Genomic DNA, 24,443 nt, shown 5'->3' with positions numbered 1-24,443 from the left:
AAGCATGACTTACAATTCGGAGGCAATAAAAAGGAAAAAACCAAGAAATCTAACTACATTAAATAATAATGAAACAAAGAAGCAATCAAAAAAGGTCACACAACAAAACTATCAGAAACAAAGCCAAAAGAAAAACATTAAACTGAGGGAAACCATTTGCAACTTATATATCAAAAAAAAAGTGCTCATCTTACCCATATATAAAGAGCTCTTGGAAACCAAGAAAATGACCAAACCTGACAGAAAAATGAGCAAGAGACAGCTGCTACAGTTTCTAGAGAAAGAAATGCAAATGGCTCTCAGATGTAAGAAAAGGTGCTCCAGGGCACCTGGGTGGCTCAGTCGATTAAGTGTCTGCCTTCAGCTCAGGTCATGATCCCAGGATCCTAGGATTGAGCCTCACATCGGGCTTCCTGCTCAGTGAAGAACTTACTTCTCCCTCTCCCTCTCCCCCTTCCCCCTACTTGTGGTCTTTGTCTCTTGCTCCCTATCTCAAATAAATAAATAAAATCTTTCTAGAAAAGGAAAAGGAGCTCCATCTTGTTTGTAATGAGAAAACAACAGGCCATAATCAGCGCGGGAGCACACATCCACCTTCGTCTCTCTCGGCACTACTGCTGCAAACCCAGACTCAGTGCTCAAAATCCTGAACACAAGCCAGGCAGCTGTGCCAGCATGAAGTGCTCCACATTCCTGGAATTGGTGCTGGATTTCCGAAAGCCACGCTGCTCAGGCCTCAAGGCAGTTTGGTCCCCTCGAGGGAAGTTGAGCTCTGAACCAGTGTCAGAGAGAGAGAGCAGGGGTGGCAAGTGCTGCCCTGATACTGGAGACTGGCCTGTTCACACACAAGCTGCCTCTGCCAGCTCCAGCTTGCCCTCCTCGCTCTGCTAGTTCCTCAGTGCTCCATCTACTGGCCGCCCAGAACGCCCAGGTGGGGATCCTGGCCCTAGGCCCGGTTTCAAGGCTGCCATGCTGTGATGGGCACAAGGAGCAGGTGGGGTGTGGGCAGAAGTCAAGGGGGGCATCCCACTGAGAAGGGCACTCACCGGGAAGGACTTGATGGACCACACAATCTCGCTGTTCTCAGGGACCCATTTGACACTCCCCACCGTCGTCTTGAACTTGGGAGAGTCGGCATCGTTGGGCACAGGGATGTGGATCTCCACGTTGTTGGCCGTCGACCGCCGCTTGAACTGGCTCTTGGCCTGGAGACGAGGCCGGTGCAGCCAAGGTTGTGGAAAGCACAGCCCCTACCCAGCCTGCTCCCACTAGGGCCCTACTCCCTTTGGCCTGGCCTAGGGGCCCCACCCAGCTGACCCCCGGTCCTCTAGGCACAGCTTACACCCTCTCACCACTCGAGATTCTCCCTATGTTCTCCAGTTCCCTTGGCCTTCAGGGCTCCCCATCCTTCCTTCTGGCTCACAGTGAGGCAGCACAGACATCAGCCACAGGCCTTATTTCCCAGGAGAAGGGGCACAGAGCCCCATGGTGCCCCTGTCCCAGTTAGGACCCTCTGCCAAAGGCCCTGAACAAGCAGGGCCATCCACCGGCCCCCTGCTCTTACTGCCATGGCCCCAGGCTGACACTGTGTACGGGATGCCCACGCACCTTGATCATGTACTCGATGCGGCTGTGGGAATGCTTTTCAATCACAGACTCGATCCATATCAAGGGCTTGACCTGTTGGGGAGAGAAGGTGGCACTCACACATGGTGATTTTACAGAGGCCCATCCCATAGAGGGGAAACAGGCTCAGGGCAAGGGACCATCCACTCATGTGTGAGCCCAGCATGCCACTGCCCAGGCCTACTGGAGGAGTGCATAGCTGGACTGGAATGGACAGAGTCTGAGGGGCCTCTGTGGAAATGCAGAGAACATCACTGGGGCTGCCCAGAATGGGGTCTGGCCCCTCAAAAGGCTCAGAGCCCCAAGTGATTGAACATGGGCTCTGTGGAGCCTGGGCAGTCCATGGGAGCTGTTACCTGCCCTGTCACCTGGTGGATGTGAGACTCATCCTGGAGGAGACTATCACTATCCACCCACTGGGGAGGAGATAGGAGCCTGTGTGGGGCCTCCACACACTGCCCCCTGCTGCCTGAGTGGAAGCCCACCCCAGGGGCGGGTGCCTGCGGGCGCACTCACGTGGGTGTTGAGACGGTAGGACATGAGTTCAAACTCGCCATCGGGAGGGATGAAGGAGATGGTGCGGTCATTCTCAAAGCGTGAGAGTCGCACACACTGGTGGAACTTCACATCTTCCAGCTCCACAGACTTGCTTTTGCCACCTGAGGGGAGGTGGTGTAAGGGTGGGACAGACCTTAGGCCCTCTGGCTCATTGTCAGCAACACTCCCATTGCCTGGGGCTCACCCTGACAGAGCAGAGCTGCCTCAAATCTGTGGGCCATGATGCCAAGGGGCCCGGGTTCCCAGACCACCTCTCCTGTCCCTCCTCAGCTGCTTGGAAGCTTTGCTGCATCCTGAGCACAGGATGAGCAGGGCTGGGCGGCCTGGTTCACTCTGAGTCCTCAGCAGCTAACCCAGGATCTAGCCAGGGTTGCTGCTCTGGGCATGTTTGGTGAATGACTAATAGACTGGGGTGGGGAGGCAGGGCGATGGTTCAGGGCTCCCAATGTGCCCTGGCCCCATCATCATCCCTTGGGTTCTGGGTTCCCGTCTTAGTTTTCTATCTTGTAGAGGAGCTGTGCAGGGCGGGCTCAGCCAGGGAAAGGAGGTATCCTGATGGGCCAGTACTGGAGAGGCCCTCGGTCCTGCTGCTATGGACGTAGGTACGATGGTGCAGCCACTGCTCCTGAGGCTGGTGGGCCAGGAGTAGGCTGGGAGATGGGTGGTCCAGTTTGTAAACACAGAACCTCAATAAACTGGGTCAGTGGGGTCACTACGGTCCCCTCCCTACCACAGAGAGTGCTACATCCAGACCGGGTGGTGAGAGCTGCAACCACTGTGTGTGGCCTTCCAACAGTCCAGACCCAGCGCCCTGTGTGGGGGCAGGAGCCCTGCAGGAAGGGGAGAGAACAAGGCCTAACCTTGAGGCCACAGCTCCCTTCAAGGTGGTGTAGACGGGGCTGGTGGCGTAGCTGCATGAAAATCTAAGGCACTGGCCTATGGGGTGGTAAGGGGACTTGATTTTGGGAGCTTTGCTCTTCTGTATTTTCTACGTCCCGGTATCGATTTATTAGTTTCCATGGCTGTCTTACACACAACGTGAAGATGTTTCTAATGCAAGTGCTTGAGATACATGTGTTCCCTCATGCAGGTGAATATCCCCTCAGCTCCGTTTTGGCCACAGGAACGCAGTGGGGGTGGCAGGGTACTCACGGCCCGTGTTGTCGAAGAGGACCTTGTCATTGAGGCCCAGGCGCAGCTCGGGCATGCCTGACAGGAAAACCCGCATCTTGATGGAACCCACGATCTCGCTGCGCAGCACGTTGCCATTGGCACTGACCTGGGGGGTGGTGAGGCAGGCATGAGGGGAGGTCCCCATGTACCAGCTGCCCCATTCTCGATGCCCTTCTCACCATCCCCTGAGCTGGGCCAGCCTCACCTGCCTCCCATCCAGCTTCATGCTGGGGCCACAGAGACCAACACGTGGGCCCTGACTGCTTGGCCTCAGGCACAACTGGTGGCAACTCTAACCCGTGTTTGCTCACCCACCAGGCAGGCCTCTCAGAGCAGGCCATAAACTGCTTTTCTTAAAATCTCTGTTTTTCCATGTGGGGCCTGAGGAGGCCACCCAGCCTATATGCTGTACTTCCTAAAGCTGGAGCTTCTGGGGCCCTGACCCCTCCCCTGGGGGTGCCCTGAAGTCTGATACTATTGATCCAAAGTAACTGTATTTTAACAGGTACAGTCACGGTAGTAACTGACTGAGCCTTTCCTCTGTGCCAGGGGCTCTATGCACCTCAACAGGCTGCAGGGCAGGGCTAGGACCCTGGCGACCCTCTATCTCATGTGCAGACCTAGAAACATCTGAGCACGATGAGATAGGCAGAGCAGGCCAACAGCCAAGTCCTGAGACTGCTCTGAGGAAGCCAGGGTATGGAACACCTCTTCACATGCCCATTTTAGATACAAGGACACTGAGGCACAGAGCAGAGGCTGCACGGTGGCTGGCAGAGGCGCTGCGGCCACAGGTATGACCACCACCCCAACATCACCACGTCCATACCCATAGGCGAGAGCAAGGGCTGCAAACGCAGGGGCCTTGGGGCCACACAGGCCACTCCTCAGAGGTGCCAGTCACATTCACATAGTGGAGGGGGCCCAAGTTGCCTATTTCTGTAGAGAAGGAAAAGACTCTGACCAGTCTTTACCTCAAGTGTTTGGAAAGCACCTCATGCACATCCACTAGAGCCCTTCACCTCTGAGGGAGGCAGAGAACTGAGGCTCTAAGTAGATGACAGCCCCAGGAAAAGCACAACACAGGACAGAAGGCCCTGCACGGTCTGCCTTCATCACCCTTTTGCTCACTATACTCTGGCCACACTGGTCTCTCACTGGCCCCACCTGGCAGGCAGCTCCCTGACCCCACAGCACAGAGCGGCTGCTCTTCCTCCTCTGCCTCTTACCAGTTCTGTCTGCCTGTCTATCTCTGTAACCCCTCTGGTGGGGAGGCGGTGTTGGGCTGCTCACTGCTGGGTCTAGCATGAGGACAGCACCCGGGGCCAGGAGGTCCTCAGAGAGCACATGCAAACATGGGCCCTCGCTGGCTAGCCAGGCGGCTCTGGCACTCTGCCTGGCCTTACTCAGGGGGCCCTGCATGCTCCCATCTGTGACTGCTCCTAGATTTGGAGGGCTGTCTTCCCCTTGGGGAGTAGGGCCTCACAGCCCTCTATAACTGAGCACGTGAGGTTCTGGATGTTGGGAAGGCAGGCTCAGGAAGGCGAGCAGGGAAACCGTGCAGCCCACAAAGCTAATCTCAGCCCTAAAGTCAGCAACCAGGATGGTGGGCACAGAAGAGATATTTGTTGAGCTAAGTACACCCCGACGTCAAGATTACCAGAATCTGTGTGCCAATGTTGACTCAGCTGCCAGCTCTGCAACCAGACGTAGGAAGATGGTGTTCCAACACATCTGGGATGCCCACAGCTGCCATGTGCTGTCCCATGTGGGGAAGAACAGCGGTCCTTGGGGCATAGCCACATGCTGGGGTGCACTGTGGCTGGACACCCCTTGAACTCCTAGCACTTTCACAGATAGCTATTTATAAGCTGCTCTTTGGAATTTGCTTTTCTACCCCACGATACTCTAGAGCCAGAGGGACCACATTCTGGGCTCAATAAACAATTCAAACAAAGGTCTTCAGACAGGAGGGGCATGTGGTTACTGAGGCCACTGTCTTGTTCCACACCTTAGAAAGTAAGAAGGCAAACATGCTTATATTAAGTCCACTGGCAGAATCTTTTGGGGAAGTGCTCTCAACAATTCCAAGACTGGGCCCTCACCCCTCTAGGATTCCCACCCCTGTATGGGAGATGCCCCAAACACACACATGAGGATGAGGAGGCTCGCTCATTTCTGCACTGTCTGCAGCAGCTGGAAACAGCACACCCGAGTGGGCCCCACAAGCAAAGCACATGATAGGATTGGCCCAGTCATGGTAATCTCCCAGGTGAAAACAAAGCAGGCTGCAGGAGACATGGGGTCGGCCTGCCTCCTTTCCCTGCTGCGGACTACAAGGACAAACCTGGGCAGGGTGCAAAGGCAACCATGGGAGACTAAAAGGCAGAGCACGTGGATCTGGGAAGAGCCACTATAGGAGGAGTGCCCTCCCCACCTCCCCTGTCTCCCCCACTGTGGGAACGTGCAGAGGAAACCTGGAAATGGAAGTGAGCACTGGGGTGTATACTGAGCTTGCGGAAGCTTCTAGCTCTGGCTTCAGGGCCAGAAGGGGAACTCCTGCCTCTTTGAGTGAGTGCAGAAATCCCCTAAATCCCCTCTTCTGTCTGTTCTCTCACACCCAGGCCCCAGGCAATCTAGCTCCTGTTCCCAGAGGGTGGGACAAACCTGTGATGTTGTGGACTGGAGGCTACAGGCAAGCATGACAGAATGGGGATCTATAGCCCCCAGTTGGTCACATAACCAAAAGGGGGTGCCCCAGGCAGTTGGAAAGTGCCAGAAAAATAGCAGAGAATGAGGAGCTCAGGAAAACAAACCCATGCAATTGTTTATGTCTCCAGGGTTCTCTAGAACAGGGCTTGAGTAACTGTGCTCCTAATTAGTATGCCAAAGATTTTGAGAAACAAACTGCAGTCTTAGACTGACCACTGGGCGGTGCCTATTCTGGATAAGCTTAAATAGCAAACAGCAGGAAAGCTTCGAAAACTGAACTGATACTCATGGCCCATAGATTGGGGGTTGCAACTTGTGGCCCAAACCTAACTGGGATAACTGTCAGCTGAAACACAAATATTGACATTTTGGGGATAATCTAAATAAGACCCAACATCCTATAATATTCAAAAAGTCCAGGATCTAATCTATAACACTCAGCATAAGAACAATGACAATTTTAGCTCCCGTGAAAAATACAGTCAACAGGTGCCAACGCTGACAAATACCTTAAATAGCTAGGTAAAAATCACAAACTCCCTGGCAAAAAAAAAAATTAAAATAGAAAGTCTCAGCAGAGAAATAGACTACAGGAAAAAGAATCAAATGGAAATTTTAGAACTTAATAAATGCAATGACTAAAATACAAAACTTGCTGGATGGACTCAAGAGCAGAATTAGGACAAAACAGGAAAGGGTCAGTGAACCTGAAGACAGATCAAAAGGAATCATCTAATCTTAACAACAAAGAAAAAAGAAAAGATGGGATCAAATGAAAAGAGCCTCAGGGGCCCTGGAGACACTAACAAATGGTCTAACATTCATGTCCTGGAATCCAAAAACAAAGGAGTAAGAGTAAAATGATGCAAACCTATTTGAGGAAATACTGGCTGAAAACATCCCAATTTTGGTAGAAGACATAAACCTGCATATTTGAGAAGCCAAACAAATCCCAAACAGTAGAAACCCAGAGATATCCATACCCAGACACATCATAATCTATCCGCTGAAAATGAAAGACAAAGACAGAATCTGGAAGATATCCTGAGAAAAGCAATGTGTTACCTACAGGGGACATGGATTCGAGTGACTGTGGATTTCTCACCATGAAGCATGGAACCCTGAGGGAATGTGGCAGGACACTTCCAAGGTGCCAAAGGAGAGCTGTCAACCCAGAATTTGATATCCAGTCAAATATCCTTCAGAATGAAGGTGAAATGAAGACAGATGAAGGAAAACCAAGTAGATCTGTTCCAAAAGAAATGCTAAAAGCAGCTTTTTAGGTGGAAGGGACATGATCCCAGAAGGAAACCTGGAAAATCAGGAAATCAAGGGAGAGCGATGGAAGGGGTAAATGTTTGGGTTACATCAGAGACTGTTATTATTCTCCTTTTGATTGCTTTCAAGTATGTTTGAGAATTGAAAGCAAAAATCTTAATATGGTCTGATGCGGTTTCCAATGTATCTAGATGAATATATGGACAACTCTAGCATCAAGGGGTAGGAAAGTTTCTGGATTCCAACTGAAGTGGTAAAATATTAATTCTAAGTAGACAATGAAAAGGTAAGTATGCATTTTAATACAGCTACTAGAAAAACTATACAAAGAGGTATAGTAACAACCACAGTGAAGAAACAAAATGGAATGCCAAAAACATTCAAACAGACCATAAAAGGATAGGGGGAAAAAAACCCCAAAGGAATGAAAAATACAGGGAACAAAAAGAAAACAAATAATAAAACAGTAGACTTTAATCTAACAAATTAATAGTTATTATAAGTTTAAATGCTCTAAACTTATCAATTAAAAGACAGAGACTCCCAAAATGGATTTCAAAAAATGACCTAGTTTGAGCAGCAGGTAATATATGGAAGTGTTTAATCACTATACTGGACAGCTGAAACTAATACTATACTGTATGGTACCTAACTGGAATTTAAATAAAAATCTTTAAAAAATGACCCAGTTATATGCTGTCTACAAAATATATGATGCAGTCAAGTCAATAATAAAAAGATACAGTGCCTGGCTGGCTCGTCAGTAGACCATGTGACTCTGATCTGAGGGTTGTGAGTTTGAGCCCCATATTGGGGGCAGAGGTTACCAAAATATAAAATCTTTGAAAATAAAATAAAAGGATTAGAAAAAGAAGTAAAAGAACAGAAATACATATAATGTGTAAACACTGATCAAAAGAACTCTGGAGTGACAATATTAACAGCAAAATAGGTTTTGGAACAAAAAATTTACCAGGGATAAAGAAGGACATTATATAATGATAAAAGAAAGGGTTGGTTCACCAAAGAAACATAAGAACCCGAAATGTGCTTGTACCTATCAGCACAGTGCTGAAATTTGCTAAGCAAAGACATAATTTATAATTAATAGCTGAAGCTTCTAACACTGTCAGTAATAGGTAGAACCAGCAGACAGAAAATTAGCAAAAAAAAAAAGCTAGAAGAATTGAATATCACTACTCAAATAACAGGATTTAATTGGCATTTATAGAACACTTGCCCCAACAACAGCAAAATATACTTTTTTTTTCAAGTGCATATGGAACATTCACCAAGACAGATCATATTCTGGGTCACTAAAATAAACTTTAACAAACTTTAAAGAATTGACATTACAAAAAGTATATTCTTAGACAATAATGCAATTAGATTAAAAACCAGTGACAATAAGAAAACAGAAAAATCTGCAAACATTTAAAAATTAACATACTTTCGTTAAATAATGCATGTGTCAAAAGGAAGTCTCAAGGGAAATTTGAACATACGCTGAACAAAAATGAAAATTCAACATACCAATTATGGGATGCAGCTAAAGAATTACTTAGATGTTTATAGCATTAAATATTTACATTAGAAAAGAGGAAAACTTTCAAATCAGTATCTTCAGTTTCCAACTTAAATGAGAAAAAGAAGAGCAAAATAAACCCAAATCAGAGAGAAGGATACAATAGTGCTAAGATCAGAAATCAATGAAACTGAAAGACAACAGAGATAAATCAATGAAATAAAAAACCAATTTTTAGTAAAGATCAATAAAATAGGTGGCTCTCACAAGACTGACAAAGAAAAAAGACATAAATGACCAACATCAGGAATGAAAGAGAGGACAGAAGCACAGACCCTGCAGACATCAAGAAGATTCTGCAGACATTAAAGGGAATACTACAAAAAACACTATGCACATAAACTCAATGACTTTGATAAAACGGACCAGCTTCTTAAAAATAAACTACCAAAACTCAACCAAGATGAAACCAAAAACCTGAATCGTATAACCGTTAAGAGGATTGAAATTTGTAGTTAAAAATATGCTGAAAAAGGAATGTCTGGGTGTATCTGTTGGTTAAGCATCTGACTCTTGCTTTTGGCCTAGGTCATGATCTCAGGTTGTGAGATTGAGCCCCACACTGGGCGTGGAGCCTACTTAAGATTCTCTCTCCCTCTCCTTCTGCCCCTCCCCTCTCTTAAAAAAAAACCCTGAAAAAAGAAATTTCTAGACTCAGTTTCACTATCAAATAAATTAATTCTACCAAATAAAATTCTACCAAATAAAATTAAAAATATACAATTTACGATACCTTCAAAAAATGAAATACTTAGGTATAGCTCTAAAGAAAATGTATAGGTAGTAAAAACTACCAAATGTTGATGACAGAAATCAAAGATGACCTATCTAGAGAGAGAAAGACACATACAGCGTTTTTGGATTGTGAGACTTAATATACTAAAGATAACAGTTTTCTTCCATACTGATTAATACAGTTATTTAATAAAATAACAATTAAAATCCCAGTAGGATCTTTTTGTAGATAGAGACAAGTTGATTCTACAATTTTATACAAAGGAACTAAATAGCTACAACAATTTCAAAAAAGAAGAATGTTGGAAGAATCACATAATCTGATGGAGACGTAATAAAGTTACAGTTATCAAGACAGTGTGGTATTGGCAAATAAACAGATACACAGATCTGAGGCCAGATATAGACTTGCATGAATATGGTCGATTGCTTTTTGACAAAAATACAAGAGCATTTAATGGAGAATGGGATGGTTTTTTCAAAATATGATATTGGAACAACTGCAAAACACTGTTCTACATGCAAAAATAAATGCATATAAACCTCGTACCTTATGTAAAACTTAACTCAAAATGATCATGGATCTAAATGTAAAACTACAAAACTATCAGAAGAAATTCAGGAGAAAACCTGTATGACCTTAGATTTGGTGATGAGTTCTCAGACATGGCACCAAAGGCACACATCAAAAAATCGGTAACTGGACTTTCTCAAAGTTAAAAACTTTTGTCCTGTGAAAGATACTGCACCAAAAGAATGAAAAGACAAGTGACAGACTAGAAGAAGACATCTGCAAATCACATATCAGACGAGAGATTTATAATCCAGAATATATAAAGAACTTTCCAAATGCAACAATCAGAAAACAAACAACCCAATTTAAAAATACTCAAATGACATGAAAAGACACTTCTCCAAAGATGATATGTGGATGACAAAGGAAGCACATGAAGAGGTGTTTAACATCATTAGCCATTAGGGAAATTACAAATTAAAGCCATGATAAGCTAACACGACACACTGATTAGGATGGCGAAAATCAAAACACTGATCAAGGATGTGGAGCAACCAGAATGTTCATCCACTGCTGATGAAAAGGCAAAGATGGTGCAGTCACTCTGGAAAACGATTTGGCAGTTTCTTATAAAGTTAAACATACACTTACCATATGACCCAGCAATCCCACTCCTGGGTGTTTTCCCTAGAGAAATGAAAACTTCTGTCTACACACAAACCTGGATGTGAAACATTTATAGCAACTCTATTCACAACTGCCCAACACTGGAAAAAAACCCAACAGTCCTTCAATAGGTTGAATGGGTAAACAAGGTATGCTTCAGGATATAAAATAAATATAAGAAGAAACAAACTTTTGGTAAACGTAGTAACTTGGATCTATCTCAAAGGCATTATGCTAAGTGGAAGAAGCCAGGGACGCCTGGGTGGCTCAGTGGTTGAGCATCTGCCTTTGTCTCAGGGCGTGATCCTGGGATCCAGGATCAAGTCCCACATTGGGCTCCTTGCAGGGAGCCTGTTTCTCCCTTTGCCTGTGTCTCTGCCTCTCTCTCTTTCTGTCTCTCTCATGAACAAATAAATAAAATCTTTAAAAAAAAAAAAAAAAAGGGGGGGATCCCTGGGTGGCGCAGCGGTTTAGCGCCTGCCTTTGGCCCAGGGCGTGATCCTGGAGACCCGGGATCGAATCCCACGTCAGGCTCCCGGTGCATGGAGCCTGCTTCTCCCTCTGCCTCTCTCTCTCTCTGTGACTATCATAAATAAAAAAAAATTTAAAAAAAAAGAGTAAAGACTTTAAAAATAAATAAATAAATAAATAAAAATATCTTAAAAAAAAAAAAAACGGAAGAAGCCAGACTCAAAAGGCCACATACTGTATGATGCAATTCATAGGACAATCTCAAAAAGACAACATTCTAGAGTTGTCCTCCTTATCTGCAGGAAATATGCTCCAAGACCCCCAGGGGATGCCTGAAACTGCAGACAGTACCAAATCCTATATATACTATGTTTTTTTCCTATATAGATCTCTAATAAATTTTAATTTATAAAATTTAATTTATAAATCAGGCACGGTAAGAGATTCACAATGAATTAATTGTGACATGGGACAATTAGAACAATATACTATAATGGGACAATTAGAAAAATATACTATAATAAAAGATAAGTGGATGTGGTTTCTCTCTCAGAACACCTGATTGCACTGTTACCCACCGTTCTTGTGATGATGTCAGAGGACAAAGCACCTACATGACGACGTAAAGTGAGGTGAATGACGTAAGCCTTGTGATGTAGTGTGAGGCGGCTACGACCTTCTGACAATAGTCAGGAGGAGGACATTCTGACTGAGGACCATGGCTGACTGGGGAAGAGAAACTGTGCAGTGCCAGGGACTGGAGTGGTGGCTGCCAGCAGTGGGGGGAGAGGCGGAAGGGTCAGACTGCTGCGGGCGGCAGTAGGGAGGGCTTAGAGGGGATGTAGCTCCTGATTATGGTACTGGGGTACAAAAATCTGTACATGTGCAGAAATTAACAGAAAAGAAGGTCGATTTTATTAGTGAAAATTTAAAAAATAAAAGGAAAAAGCAAACATACACAGTCAAACAACAATAATCAAACAAGTTGCAGAACCACATCCTACGCTCTCGGCTTCATGGAAAGAACAGTGCATGTTTGTGAATTTACAGAATGAGGTCCAAAAGGATGCTAATAAATCTTAAATGAGGTGGTCTTTCTGAAAATGGAACACTCTGCTTTCTAACTCTCCACACTGCTTTAAAGAGTGACAGCCACGATGTGTCTGCACTGATTCTAAACAGGAACACAAGCTAGTGGAGAGAAAAGAGGCTCCCCAGCAGCCATGAGTGGCCTAAGCTGAACCCTGCTGATCTGCTGTCATAAAGAAAGTAAATGTCTCTCAGCGCCTTGCTAGTTTTAAAAGTCCCAGTGCTTTTATTTCAACCATGGAAAAGACAAAATTTTTCTGAAAGAAAAGGAAGGAAAGGAAGCCTACCAAGAGGTTGACAGACTCGATGACATCCAAGAACACCTCGTTCTTCCGGTACTTGATGCCCTCGGACCGCCAGGACACTGCATTGGTGACAGTGGCTGGGGGCCTCGGGGCCCCTGTCTCCAGCTTGTGGCCTTCCTGAGTGATGTACCTGTGGGACCGTGCCAAGAGTTAAGGAGTTCAGGCACTGACATTTTGAAAACATTCCCTCCCTAGAGCAGGTTCCAGAAAAGGCAGGCTCTGGTTTCACCTGAGCTGTTTAATACAAGAATATCTTACAATGTGTCCATAAAGCCCCCACAAACTTGAGTTACAATGAGCAGAGAGTGTTCATTTTTCACTTGAGGGATGGTGCAAGGAGGGGACCTGAATTTGCTCTTCTGCTCAATGTGCAGAGGGGACTGACCCTTGGGGGAGAAGCTGGTGACCCCAATCCCACTTGGGGAACCACAGGTGTGAGATGTGGGCCAGTTATGTGCCCTTCTGTGCCATGTGAAACAGGGAGCAGCACTCCAGACTCTGAAAAGAGTAAAGGGGAAGTGCTCGCAAGGGAAGTCCTTAATTCACCTGCCCCCAAGTGTGAAGCACACAACTGCAAAGAAGAATGCGCTTTTCTCTCATGTAGGACGGTGGAAACAAAGGTAGGTGACTCCCTAGGGACAAAGCATTTAGTGCACTGCCTAGCACCAGGGGGGACACTGAGCTGCCGAGAGCCTACAAACATCCCAAGGGATGGGTCGGGGTGGCAGCCTGTGCTGTCGCCAGGCCTGGGTCCTTGCCCTGCCCACTCACTCCTGCAGGATCTTGCTGTCGGTGGTCTGGGGGTAGCCGAAGTCCATGAGCTCGTCCAATAGCTCGTAGATGATGACAAAGTTGTCTCGGATGCTCTCCTCCTCCAGCTCCTTGAAGTACTCTGAAAACACCTGCGGTGCAGACGGCAGGAGCGGCAGATGGGTGAGCCGGGGTGGAGGATGGGGAGCGCCTGCACAAAGCCACCTGTCCTTTGTGCCCCAGATCCCACAGCCCTCTTGCCCACAAGCTGCATCTGCCCATGTGCCAGGCCTGGCGACATGCCACAGATTAGGCCCTGGGCTCAGGGATCACAGGCAGGACGACAGCACTGGCTGACTGAGAGGCAGGAAGCAGGCTGTAGGCGGTGCAGGCGTCCTCAGGGGGCCTGGGCAGAAGCCCTGTATCTCCACCTCTGAGGACCTCTCCTCTCCTCCCTGACAGCCCCTCTACCCCTGCCCCTGCTCTAGGGCCCCATCTGAGCTTCTCTTTAATCTCTGTTCTAACTGTCACCCTTTGCCTCTGAGTCACAAGTGACTCAGGTGAGGGCCAAGAGCCACTGGGGACAGAAGGAGCAGTTCTTCCAGACTCTTCCAACTCCCCTGAGCTGCGGACACATTTCCTCTGGTTCAACAGAAGATGAAGAGGGTCAGAGAAGGGAAGGGAGAGAAGTTTCATTGGCACGAACGCTGAAGGAAAATCACTGAGGCAAAAAGGAAATGCCAAACGCAGCAGAGAGGACCTTCCCTCCTCCCCTGCCCCCTTGTGGTCCAATGGTGCCCCTCTGCACTCCAGGACCAGCTGCTGGACCTCTACTCAAAGTCACTCCTATAATGGCCTGCTCTGGCACAAATGCCTACACCCTAGCCCACACTTAGGGCTCCCTGGGGGGATGCATGCCCTCCTGCCCCCATGTCCTCATCATCCAGACTGGCTCCCATTCCCCTGTATTTAGGGCAAGTGGCTCCTGACTAGCTGCACATGGCACCACCTGAGGGACAACAGCTCTCTTTGGCCCATGCCAGGCTTCCTGGGTCCCATCCTCCACTTTCTTCAACCCCACAGCCCCTGCTCCAGCTAGGCCCTTCCATTTCTCCTCTGGAAGCCTATGGCAACGTCCTCACTGGCCTCCCTGCCGCCCTCACGTTCCTCCTCCACTTCTCAGCCAGCCAGACAACCTCAACCCTAATCAGGTCTCGTCAGTCTCCTGCTTCAAGTCCCCCACCATCTCTCATCAGGCTGGAAACGAAATCTGAATTCCTCACTGGGCCCTGTGTGCCTCCGACCCCCTAGTCCAGCCCCGCCTACCTGGTTGACCTCAGCCCAGTATGCCGGGCACACTGGGCAGCCTGAGGTCCCCCAACCCCACCATACCACATGCACTCCTGCCCCAGGGCTTTTGCACCTGCTGCTCTCACCACTTCTCCATCTCGGAGCAGAATTTGGTCTGCCCTCCTGGCTAGCCTACCTCCCTAAGCTCTGACTCTCAGGTGGTCATGTTCCACCCTTCCACAGCCAGTTGCAGGGCACAGCTGTCCCTCTAGGGTCAGGGTGCATTGACCTGTCATGAGCTCCACCTCTTGCTCACTTTCCTCTCCTCACCAGCGTACAGGAACAACTAAGGCCATAAAATCCCACACACGGGGCAGGTGGAGCTCCCCTTTCCCATTTGCTGGGGCTCTAGCCCTAGAACTCCCTAGGGAGGCTGTAGCCCTCAGGTGGCCAGTGTGGGTGGAGGCCTGCAGCAGAGCCAGGCCTATGGACACCCCTCCAAGGCCCCTGTGGCTCAACTCACCTGTACCACCTTATAAAGGAAGGAGAACACCAGCGACACACATGCATTCTTCTTGGACGTGGCAACCACTGCATGGCGGCCACAGTTAAGGAGTGTTCAGAGGCATGAACAGGCCTAGCAGACCCCGAGGCGCTGCACAATCTTGGAAAGACCCCCACCTGCACCCCAGGCTCAGAGCCTCCCTCGCCCCAAGCCCCAGCCATTCACTTGGCCTTCAGCAGGTTACGGAGCTTATGGTCTGAGACAGGCCTGGGACACAGTAGTTAGCAGATGTGGTCTCAGCTCCAGGGGAGTCCTCAATGACAAAGAGGCAGCAGGGGGCTGGGGATGAGGGGCTGTCCCGAGGAGGGGGTATCTGGGCTGAGAGCCAAAGTCCGGGGTGCCAGTGGGGGTGCACCTCAGGTGGGGTGAACAGCCCAGGGTGGGGAGGCAGTGTGGCTCATTCTGGGAGCAGAAGGCAGGACCACAATTGGTCCTTCCCCCAAAGCCAATAAGCTTATGTGACTCTCCTAAGGTCTAGGGCTCCCAAGCTAGGCTCCAGTGGAGGCAGCCAGGGCCAACGCTGGCTCTCGCCCTTCCTGCAAGCCTTGGCTCCTAAAGCAAACCTTTTAAATAGAAGCTTCATTTTCTTGCTTATTTGATGGAGGCCCAACAATGGATTCACTGAGGTGATGTGTGTAAAGAGTGTGGCACAGACTCTCCCTCCCACACAGGGGAGGGTCCCTGACTCAGGGGGTCAGTATGTGCTGGACACTTCCTGTTCCTTTCCTTATAGGGCCTCAAGCCACCTGGGGAGTCTGGTTCCTCCACTGCAGGCCCGTGTGCTATGCCCTGGATGTGCCCGGTCATGACACGCCTTGTGGCCCTAGTGCTATGATATGAGAGCCAGGTGAAAGGGATGGCAGGGGCCAGTCCACCACACTTCCTGCAGAGAGTGGAGACTCAGAAAATGGATGCTGGGCTAGTTGAAGCAGTGCTGGCTTCCTCCCTCCAGCCTGGGACCACATGCCCGTCAGGCACTTTCTAAGGAGGGGTAGTGGGCACCTTCAGCTCTCATGACTGTGCCCTGCTGGAAACTATTACCCAACAGCGGAACTAGGGAGCAGGAAGGGGGTGCCATGCAGCAGCACCCCAAGGGATTGAGCCATTGCCATCTCCTCCCTGGCTGCCCAGGCATGAAACTGGGACCCAATTGGAAACTGGTCAGACGGCTCCTACTGAGCTCACACCACCACCACCTGCACACCTGGGCAGCCACCGCCCAGACCCAGGGTGGCTTCACAGCCAGCCAACTCCCAGGTTACAGGCTGCCAGCAGTACTCTGTAGAGCTGCCCCTCACAGGCCCTCTGGAGAGAGGGGAAGGAGAAACAGAGGCTGGACCTTAGGCGGCCAGACGAGGGTCGCAGGCCAGGACCTCCCTCACTGTAATGTGCACGCAAGGCTCGAGGGATGACCCCAGCTTCCTCGTCCCCTCCCCACATTAACTCCTGTGCCCTACAGTCTGGCTTCTGCTCAGCAGCCAGGAACCTTCAGAAAACGCAAATCTGATTTTATGTCACCCCATCTGCCTGAAACCCTCCAAAGGCTTCCTGTCAAAAGTGACGGCCTATGAGACCCCTTGGTATTGCTGACCACTTGGGCCTCATTCCCACCATACCCCACTTCCCTGCCCTTCTCCCTCCCCCGATGCTCTAGCCACCCCTACTGTGGCTTCCAGAATAAGCCTCACTTCCCCTTTGCAGAGCCTTTTCCCAGGCCTATGGCTCCTGGTGTCTGCCCACTGCTCTGGATAGTGGATACATGGTCTTCCTGCAGGTCTCCTCCAGGTGTCCCTTCTCAGAGAAGCCCTCCTGGATCCCCAGACTACCTGAGGTCCCCTGCCATACCCTCTCCTCTCCCAGCACCCATCACACTTGTTACTGTCTGTTCCCTGCTCATCTCCTCAGGCCGCGGGGAGCTCCAGGAGGGTGTGCCTGAACCAGCCCTGGGCCTGCACATGCCCAAACGGAAGGCCCCTGGGGGCTCCCCCGCAAAGGGATACGATACAGATTGTTGTGCTTGATCCACATGAAGCGGACGCCCCCGTGGGCCAGGATGGGCGACAGCATCCCTTCCTCCTCCTTCTCCATCAGGATAGGCATGAAGTGCTCCACCTCCGACATGTCCACGTCGCCGCGGTAATTCCGGCAGATGAGCACCTGGGCGGAGGTGGGGGAGGAACACTGCTTTCATTGCGAGTCCCCCAGCCAGGTGCCTGGGGTAGGGGGTGAGAGCGCCAGCCTCCCTCGTCACAGGAACCCTATTCACATCCCTGAACATCAGAGACTCCGGGCCTGATCTCTATCCCCCAGGGAATTCCTCAAGGACAGCAGTTCCCAAAGTGAACATCACAGGGGCCAACCGGGTGCTCTGCAGGAGAGGGGAATGCAGGGCAACGGTCCAGGACTGAGTCAAGAGGGAGATGCCAGGTGAAGACGACCTGTAGGCTCTCGCTGCAGCCTTCCCAGAGCCTTTCCCATGCTGATGCACCCTGCTCTTCTGCCTGAGGCAGGGTGCCCACTCACACTCAGGGAATGCTGCTGAGTGCTGGCGTCCACCAGAACTCCTTTGTGGCTTGAGGAGAAGCCCCTCATAGGGCTGCTGTTTCTTCTTTCTCGCTCTTTCATAACCCGTGGCTTAGGACACGCAGCATCTGGAACCTTTGTCCACTACTCCTGGGCCTTAACATGGGATAAGCACTTTGGTAAAGTCTGGCAGGCTCTCACACCGGTAAACCTAGCTTCAGACCCAGCTGCTCCTCTCTTAGGTATTTACCCGAGAGAAACGAAACCGTACGTCCTTGTGAAGACAAGTAGGCACATGTCCACTGCAGCTTTATTGTAAATAGATCCAGGCTGGAGAGAGGGCCAATGTCCTTCAACAGGTGAACGGGAACAAGAGCTGCGTCCATCTACAGCCCGGAGGCGCCTCAGCCATGAGAATGACTATTGACGCGGTGGCAGCACGGGGGTGCTCTCAGGTGAGGGGCCAGACAACAGACGGCGTATCCCGTCCCACGGGATCCCACTTACTTTAAACCCTCGCAGGCGGTGAGAGAAAACACGTAATGGCTGCCTGGGGACGGGCTGGACACGAGGGGCGTGAGGAAGCCCCAGGGGGTGATGGAGTTTCCCGGGTTTGCACGGTGACTGAACTCATCAAAGAAAGGTAGTCTGGTCCACCTGCGCTACCCCTCCGTGAGGGGACGAGGGGGGCCCCAGGCTGCGCCAGGCTCTGTCTGGAGCCGCTGCCTAGAGCCCCTGGGACGACGATGACAGGGCTGCAGGACAGCGCCGTGCTGACAGGGGCCCTGCTGAGCAGGCCGCGCTGGGCAGCACCGGCCTTAGAGCCCAGAGTTCCACGAAATACACCACCTCTGTTGTGTAAGCCAGGACAGAGAGAGAATCAGAGAGTCCAGACGAGAATCTCTTTCCTGGTTTCTCTTTCGTTGTCTGTGCCCTCTTCCTGCTGAGGTCCAGAAGGCCTCTTAGGGACCCAGCACCCAGTGGGTGTGAGCTCATGCGCACGTGGACCAGGCCCGGGCTGAGGGACTCCCGTGCACCCTCTCATACGCTCCTTGCCGGGGATATATACCACGAAGCGGAACGTGGTACACGTTCTCTCTCTTTGACAGAGATACACAGTGACGCCCAGAAACCTGGCACCACCTGCTTGAGGTCACACAGCCAGCAGAGGCGAGCCTGGATTCTAACCAGTTCTTACCCCCTACATGGTCCCTTCTGCTCACTAAATGTTGCTTTCCTGGGCTTCGCAAGGCCCATCTTCTTCCCCAGGTACACAATCCGGGGGGGGGGGGGGCAGCTGTTGGCAGGGAGCCCCAAGGTCCACAGAGTGCTCAAAGGAACGAATAATTTATTTTGCTCGCCTTCATCACCAGGGCTGCAGAGAGGCCCGCGCATCCAAAGAGCAGGCACTGTGCCCCTCTACCATACGCCATGCTGGGCCTGGGGACACAGGTGGCCCAACAGGGTGCCTGCACTGTGACACTTGCTTAGGAGGAACTGAGAGCCTCCCAAGGGTGTGACCTTCCAACTGAGGCCAGAGGGGGAGGAAAGATAGAGGCAGAGGGACCAGGGTGGCTGAAGCCACAGGGTAGTGAGAGGCACAGCCCATGGGGGGACCTGGGGGTACTGGTTAGGTAGAGTGAGGACAGCCTTAGAGCTTGGGCTGCAGGTCCCAGATGAGAAGACAAAGGCAGGGGACAGGACAGATTGAAGGAAGGCAGGCAATGCGGCGGTGACAAACCGCTGCCCCTTCGGTTGCTCTCGATCCCCACAGTTCCTTCTCCACAAAAAGCAAGAGGGGTCTCCTTCAACAGAAGGTTCTCCCTGCTGAAAGTGTTTGAAAACAAACTACAAGTTGAACCCCAGGACAAACTGGTTCTTCATGGCCCTGCCAACGTCTCTCCATTCATCTCACCCACCCCTCCCCCCTCCCACTGTTCCACCCCCAGGTCATTCCATTTCAGCCATCCTGGTCCCCTAGCCACTCTCTGAGCCATCCACACCTACTCCTGCCTCCAGGCCTTTGTACTTGCAGTTCCCTCTGCCCAGAATGCCTTGGCCTCCTCTAACTTCTCATGCCTCACCTCAGATGGCACCTCCTCCAAAAAGTCTTCCTTGCTTGCCCTGCCAGAGAGATCATACCCCAACTCCCACTTGTCCTTCACTGCCCACAACACTGCTTCACTATAATTTCTATCCTCTTTTATGGTCTGTCCCCCCTACCAGAGTCAAACACTCAAAGAACAGGGACCACTTCCAACTTGTTGAGGACTATGTCCCAGCACCCACAACAGAGCCTGACTCCAGGGGGTGCTCAGGGAATGTCTGTGGAGTGAACATGGTGGTGAGGAGAAAAAGGCCAGGATAAAACCCAGGTCTCCAATGAGGGCAGGCGCGTGGACAGTGGCGTCATTCACTGAGATGAGGAGAGCAGGCCTGGGGCGGCAGCGAGTTCATTTTGGGAAATGCCAGATTTGTGGCAGCTGTGGGACCTCCGAGATGTCCCAGAGAACAATGGATCTCCAGGTGAGTACTGTGGACTATGGTACAAACTTGAGTTCCCTGCACACTGACTTGAATCAAAACCCACCCAAGGAGAGGGACAGTGACGGTGGGACCCATAGGCCTAAGCCAGAGGAGCCAACATCCCAGGCGAGGGGCCAGGAGACAGTGACAGAAAGGGGCAAAACAAGAGAGAGCAGTGCCTCGGGAGGCCAATGGAAGCCCACTGAGGAGTGTGGCAGTGGTGTCAGAAGCTGCAGAGAAACAAGAAAGATGAGGGCAAAGTGTCGGTGGAGGGCTTTCTAGCAGCTAAACATGGCCACTGGTTTCCTTGGTGATCCGAGGCACTGGCTGGCTTGTGGTCATGAATTTCTTACTGTGCTACCACCTTACCTTTTATTAAATATAGTCTGCACAAAAGGTCCTTTCAAAACCTGAGGTCCATGGGGAATGGAGTAATAAATAGCATGATGGTTGCTGGGGATGAGAGGCAAGCCCATGGCTGCCCTGGGAGCTTCCCAAAAGGCAGGTCTGCTCATGCTCCTCCCAGGCTACAATCTCCTCCTTTCCAGGATCACACTGGTCCTCTCTGTTTCTCATACCCATGGGGACATTCTCAACCACCCATGGCCCTCCTGGTGTCACCCTCTAGGCTCCAGCATTACCCAGGTTTTCACCTGCCAGCCCCAGCAGGCTGCTCTGATCCCTCGGGCCAACTGCGATGCCTCCTGGCCCACCTAATACCTGGTCTGCTCCCAGCTCTGGCACCTCCCTCCTCCAGGAAGCCTTCTGTAACTGCTTTTCATCTGCAGCCAAAACTGAGGCTGGCAACTGTATTACCTGGAGCTGTGTCCATGCCCCTGCAATCTACCTAGATCTGATCATTTGGATCTATCAGCTTCCATGTGTCTCCCCTAACTAGACCTTGAGGCCCTCAATGGGGTTAACAAGGACTGTGGGCCACGCGAGGTGCTAGCCTGTCTCAAACGTCTGCTCAGAGTTTGTCCAATAACACCATAACCAGCCTGTGCGAGCAGTGAGGAAAACAAGGCTCAGAGAGGAGAAGGTACTTGCCTGAGGTCAGACAACTTAGCAGCAGAGATGGGTTTTGAACTCAGCCCTAACTGCACAGTCACAGTGAGGTAGATGTGGCCTACCCTAGCCAACCCCTAGCACTGGGCTTGGTGCATGCAAGGTGCTCATGAAATGTTTGCTCAAGGAATGAGATTTTGAGATAAGGCGGCCTTTGGGAACTCTGCGGACACGGTGGCCAGGGTGGAAGGAAGAACAGGAGCTACAGGCACTCTGGAATGCTGCACACACTCAGCTCCTGGGGTGCCCTGTGTCTTCCCTTGCCTGAGGGCTGGGAAAGGGAGCCCAGCACTGGGCCTCACTAGCTGTTGACTTTGGGTGGCATCCAGAGCAGGCGACCCACTCAAGGAACTCTCGGAAAGTGCTAGGGTGGAGTACCCTGGGAGTGGGGGCAGGAACTGGAGTGCCTGCCAGTTCACGTCTTCACTCCCCACTGCTTCTGAGCTAACTCCTGCCTGCCCCGCGAGGCCCAACGTCCACCTCTCTCCCAGGGATCTGTGCAGGACTTGTTAGCGTTGTTGCTACCGTTCCTGTGACTCCCAGACCAAGAGGCCAATACTCACTTGCCTTCTAGCCAGGACGGACTCGGGGAAAGGCAGCAGCCCACTTGGAAAGGCTCTGAGACCCCCTCCTTTAAGAAGTTTTCCCAGAGTCCCCTGGGAAAGGCACCTGGGTCCTAGTCGTGTGCAACTCTTCCTTCAGGTCTCCGCCAGATCTGTCACTGCCTCCCGGAAGCCCTCCCTGACCCCTGGTCCAGGCATAGTCTCCTATTACAACCTCACTGCTCTAATAGGGCAACTGACATTGATTTGTGCTTTCTGAGATCAGTGTCCCTTTCTCTCACCCGGCTGCCAGCTCCACGACGACTCCAATTTTGCTCACCAAAGGTAGCCCAAGACTAAGCACCCCGTGCAGCACTTAGTAGGTGCTCCCCAAATATCAGCTGACTCCTAGACCTGCCATTCTATGGCTGGGGTGACCTTGGGCAGGTTGCCTGCCTGTGCCTCAGCTTCTCCCTCTGTAAAATGGCCCTCCCACCACCCACTTCACTTAACCCTGTAACTCAGTGTCACACCAAACGTTAAGAAATTCTTGCCGGGACTGCCAAGATGAAATCGCCCGGTAAAGAGGGCGGGGCTGGCCCGAGGGCACGCTGTCCCCGACACGCCTCGCCACCTCCGGCCAAGGGTCGCACAGGCCCTGAGCGCCAGTCCTGGCTTCCCGGACGGCTGCGGCCCGCCCTTGCGGCCGCCTCGGCTTCCCGATGCCCCTACGAAGCGGGAGCACCCGGCACACAGCGGAGGGGGGAGGGGGGCCATGCAGCTGTGTTACCTGGCGACAGGGCGCGGCTCGCGGATCGAAGCCCCCGCCTTGTTACTTAGCAACAGGGTGGGGCCCTCAGGTGAGGCCGAGCAGCCTCTTTGCCTAAGACTAGGGTGGGTCCCATTGGCCAGTTACCTAGCAACAGGGTGGGTCCCCCCAGGGGGCGAGGCCCCACCGGTTGCCTGGCAACGGGAAGGGTGGGGAGCCACATGTACCTTGCCCTTTAGGTCCAGCACGTAGACGGCGCTGGCGGACATGACGGCTGCGGGAAGCCTCGGCAGCTGCCGAGGGCGGCGGCGACGGCGGGGACTGCCGGGCGTTGAGCAAGGCCGGGCGCGCCCCGCGACAGTTCGCCTCCACTTCCGGTCCGGGGAGCCGCGCGCGGACCGTTATGTCCGGTCGGGGAGGGGCCGCCGGAAAGGCGCAGGCGCGAGGCGGAGTGCGCGCAGGCGCAATACGCCCGATGTGACCTTATTTCCCGCTCCGGCGTCAAGCGTCCCGGAAGTAGGGCCCAGAGGGGCGGGGCCGAGCTTGGCCGAGCGGAGCCGGGCGGGGCCGACTGAAGCCGCGCACTCGCTGGCTGCCAGGCCCGCTGGAAACCCTGCCCCGCCTCCGGGGTCCCGGTGAGGTGACGCACCGGTTGTGGAACTCACCTTGGGCCCAGCCCCATGACACTCAGTCCGGTGGGGGAGTCTAGGAACAAATATAGTTACCAGTTGTGACAACGCTTTACGGGGGAGGGGGAAGGTGGCGGCCACTCGGAAAGAAGCCCACTGAATGGCAGTCGGGCCTTATCGACAGTCACTACCTGTTACCTGTCAGTGTCACCCCTCGTCAGTGCCTGTTGATTGCCTGCAATGACCTGAAAACCACGCCCCACCGAATCCCAGCGGAAAGCCCTTCTTTCTGTAGTGACTGCAGTGGGTGATGCCAACTGTGTCCCCTGCTGAAGCAGCGGAGTATCTCATTGCTTTTATGAATACTCGGGCTGTGAGAAATGCCTCCACGTTGTCCCAGGGAACCAGCACAATGCTCTGGGGACCCCAACCCTGCAGCACCAGTCCCATTTACTCAGGCTGCCTGCCTCTGACTTTTAACCTTCCCCTCCTACCTCCTTTGGGGTTTTGAAAGATGGCTTTGATTATATATACACTCTGCTTTGGATAGAGATGAAGTGCAAGAAAATCCAGAGGAGAAAACTGGAATATTTTAAGACTACTGGGCTCCACGAAAACATCTGGGAGAGTTTTGACAATGTCCTGTACTACACTCTCTTATGCCTAGCCTCATGGTTTGCCCAAATTATTTCAATGTTGTAGGAAAACGATGTCTTTTGAAAATTACAAAATTATACACCTCACTGAAAACTAAGGAAATGCCAAAAAGCCTAAGACAAAAAGAAAAACCACCCTGGAGAGGTGACCCCTCTCATTATGGAGCATTTCCTTTCAGGCTTGCTCTAGGCAATCTTTAGATGTTTAAAATCAGTATTGAGGGGGGCAGGGCTAGAAGTACAAATTGGACAAAAGTCTTTCGGAGGGAGGAAGACTCCCAAGCGCCAAAAGCGCCACCGCGGCAAACCCTGTTTACACAAAATGACTCGTATCCTCCTTTTTCCATGTGGGTGTGTGGGGAATTCAAATTACATCTGAATGTCATCCTTGGCGTTTACACTTAATGTGTAAG

General features: G+C 51.2%; 1 protein-coding gene across 3 annotated transcripts in view; it reads right to left on the bottom strand.

The window, feature by feature from the left end:
- AP1M1 (adaptor related protein complex 1 subunit mu 1) overlaps positions 1-23,135 on the bottom strand; it is a 28,810-nt gene extending 5,675 nt beyond the window's left edge. The window contains exons 1-10 of one of the 3 annotated variants that reach the window (XM_041763278.1): positions 22,973-23,135; positions 17,318-17,474; positions 15,276-15,343; positions 13,484-13,614; positions 12,695-12,842; positions 10,833-10,868; positions 3,337-3,463; positions 2,143-2,285; positions 1,609-1,680; positions 1,047-1,205 (exon numbers count right to left, since the gene is read on the bottom strand). In XM_041763278.1, the coding sequence (XP_041619212.1) occupies positions 1,047-1,205; positions 1,609-1,680; positions 2,143-2,285; positions 3,337-3,463; positions 10,833-10,868; positions 12,695-12,842; positions 13,484-13,614; positions 15,276-15,343; positions 17,318-17,474; positions 22,973-23,014 (1,083 nt within the window). In that variant the 5' untranslated portion in view covers positions 23,015-23,135. The remainder of the gene's footprint in view (positions 1-1,046; positions 1,206-1,608; positions 1,681-2,142; positions 2,286-3,336; positions 3,464-10,832; positions 10,869-12,694; positions 12,843-13,483; positions 13,615-15,275; positions 15,344-17,317; positions 17,475-22,972) is intronic. The other 2 variants (XM_041763279.1, XM_041763280.1) reach the window with 2 other exon arrangements.
- Between the last annotated feature and the right edge of the window lie 1,308 nt (positions 23,136-24,443).

Source organism: Vulpes lagopus, chromosome 7 (assembly GCF_018345385.1).
Source record: "Vulpes lagopus strain Blue_001 chromosome 7, ASM1834538v1, whole genome shotgun sequence".
Lineage (NCBI taxonomy): Eukaryota > Metazoa > Chordata > Mammalia > Carnivora > Canidae > Vulpes > Vulpes lagopus.
This window is presented reverse-complemented; position numbering and strand designations above follow the sequence as displayed.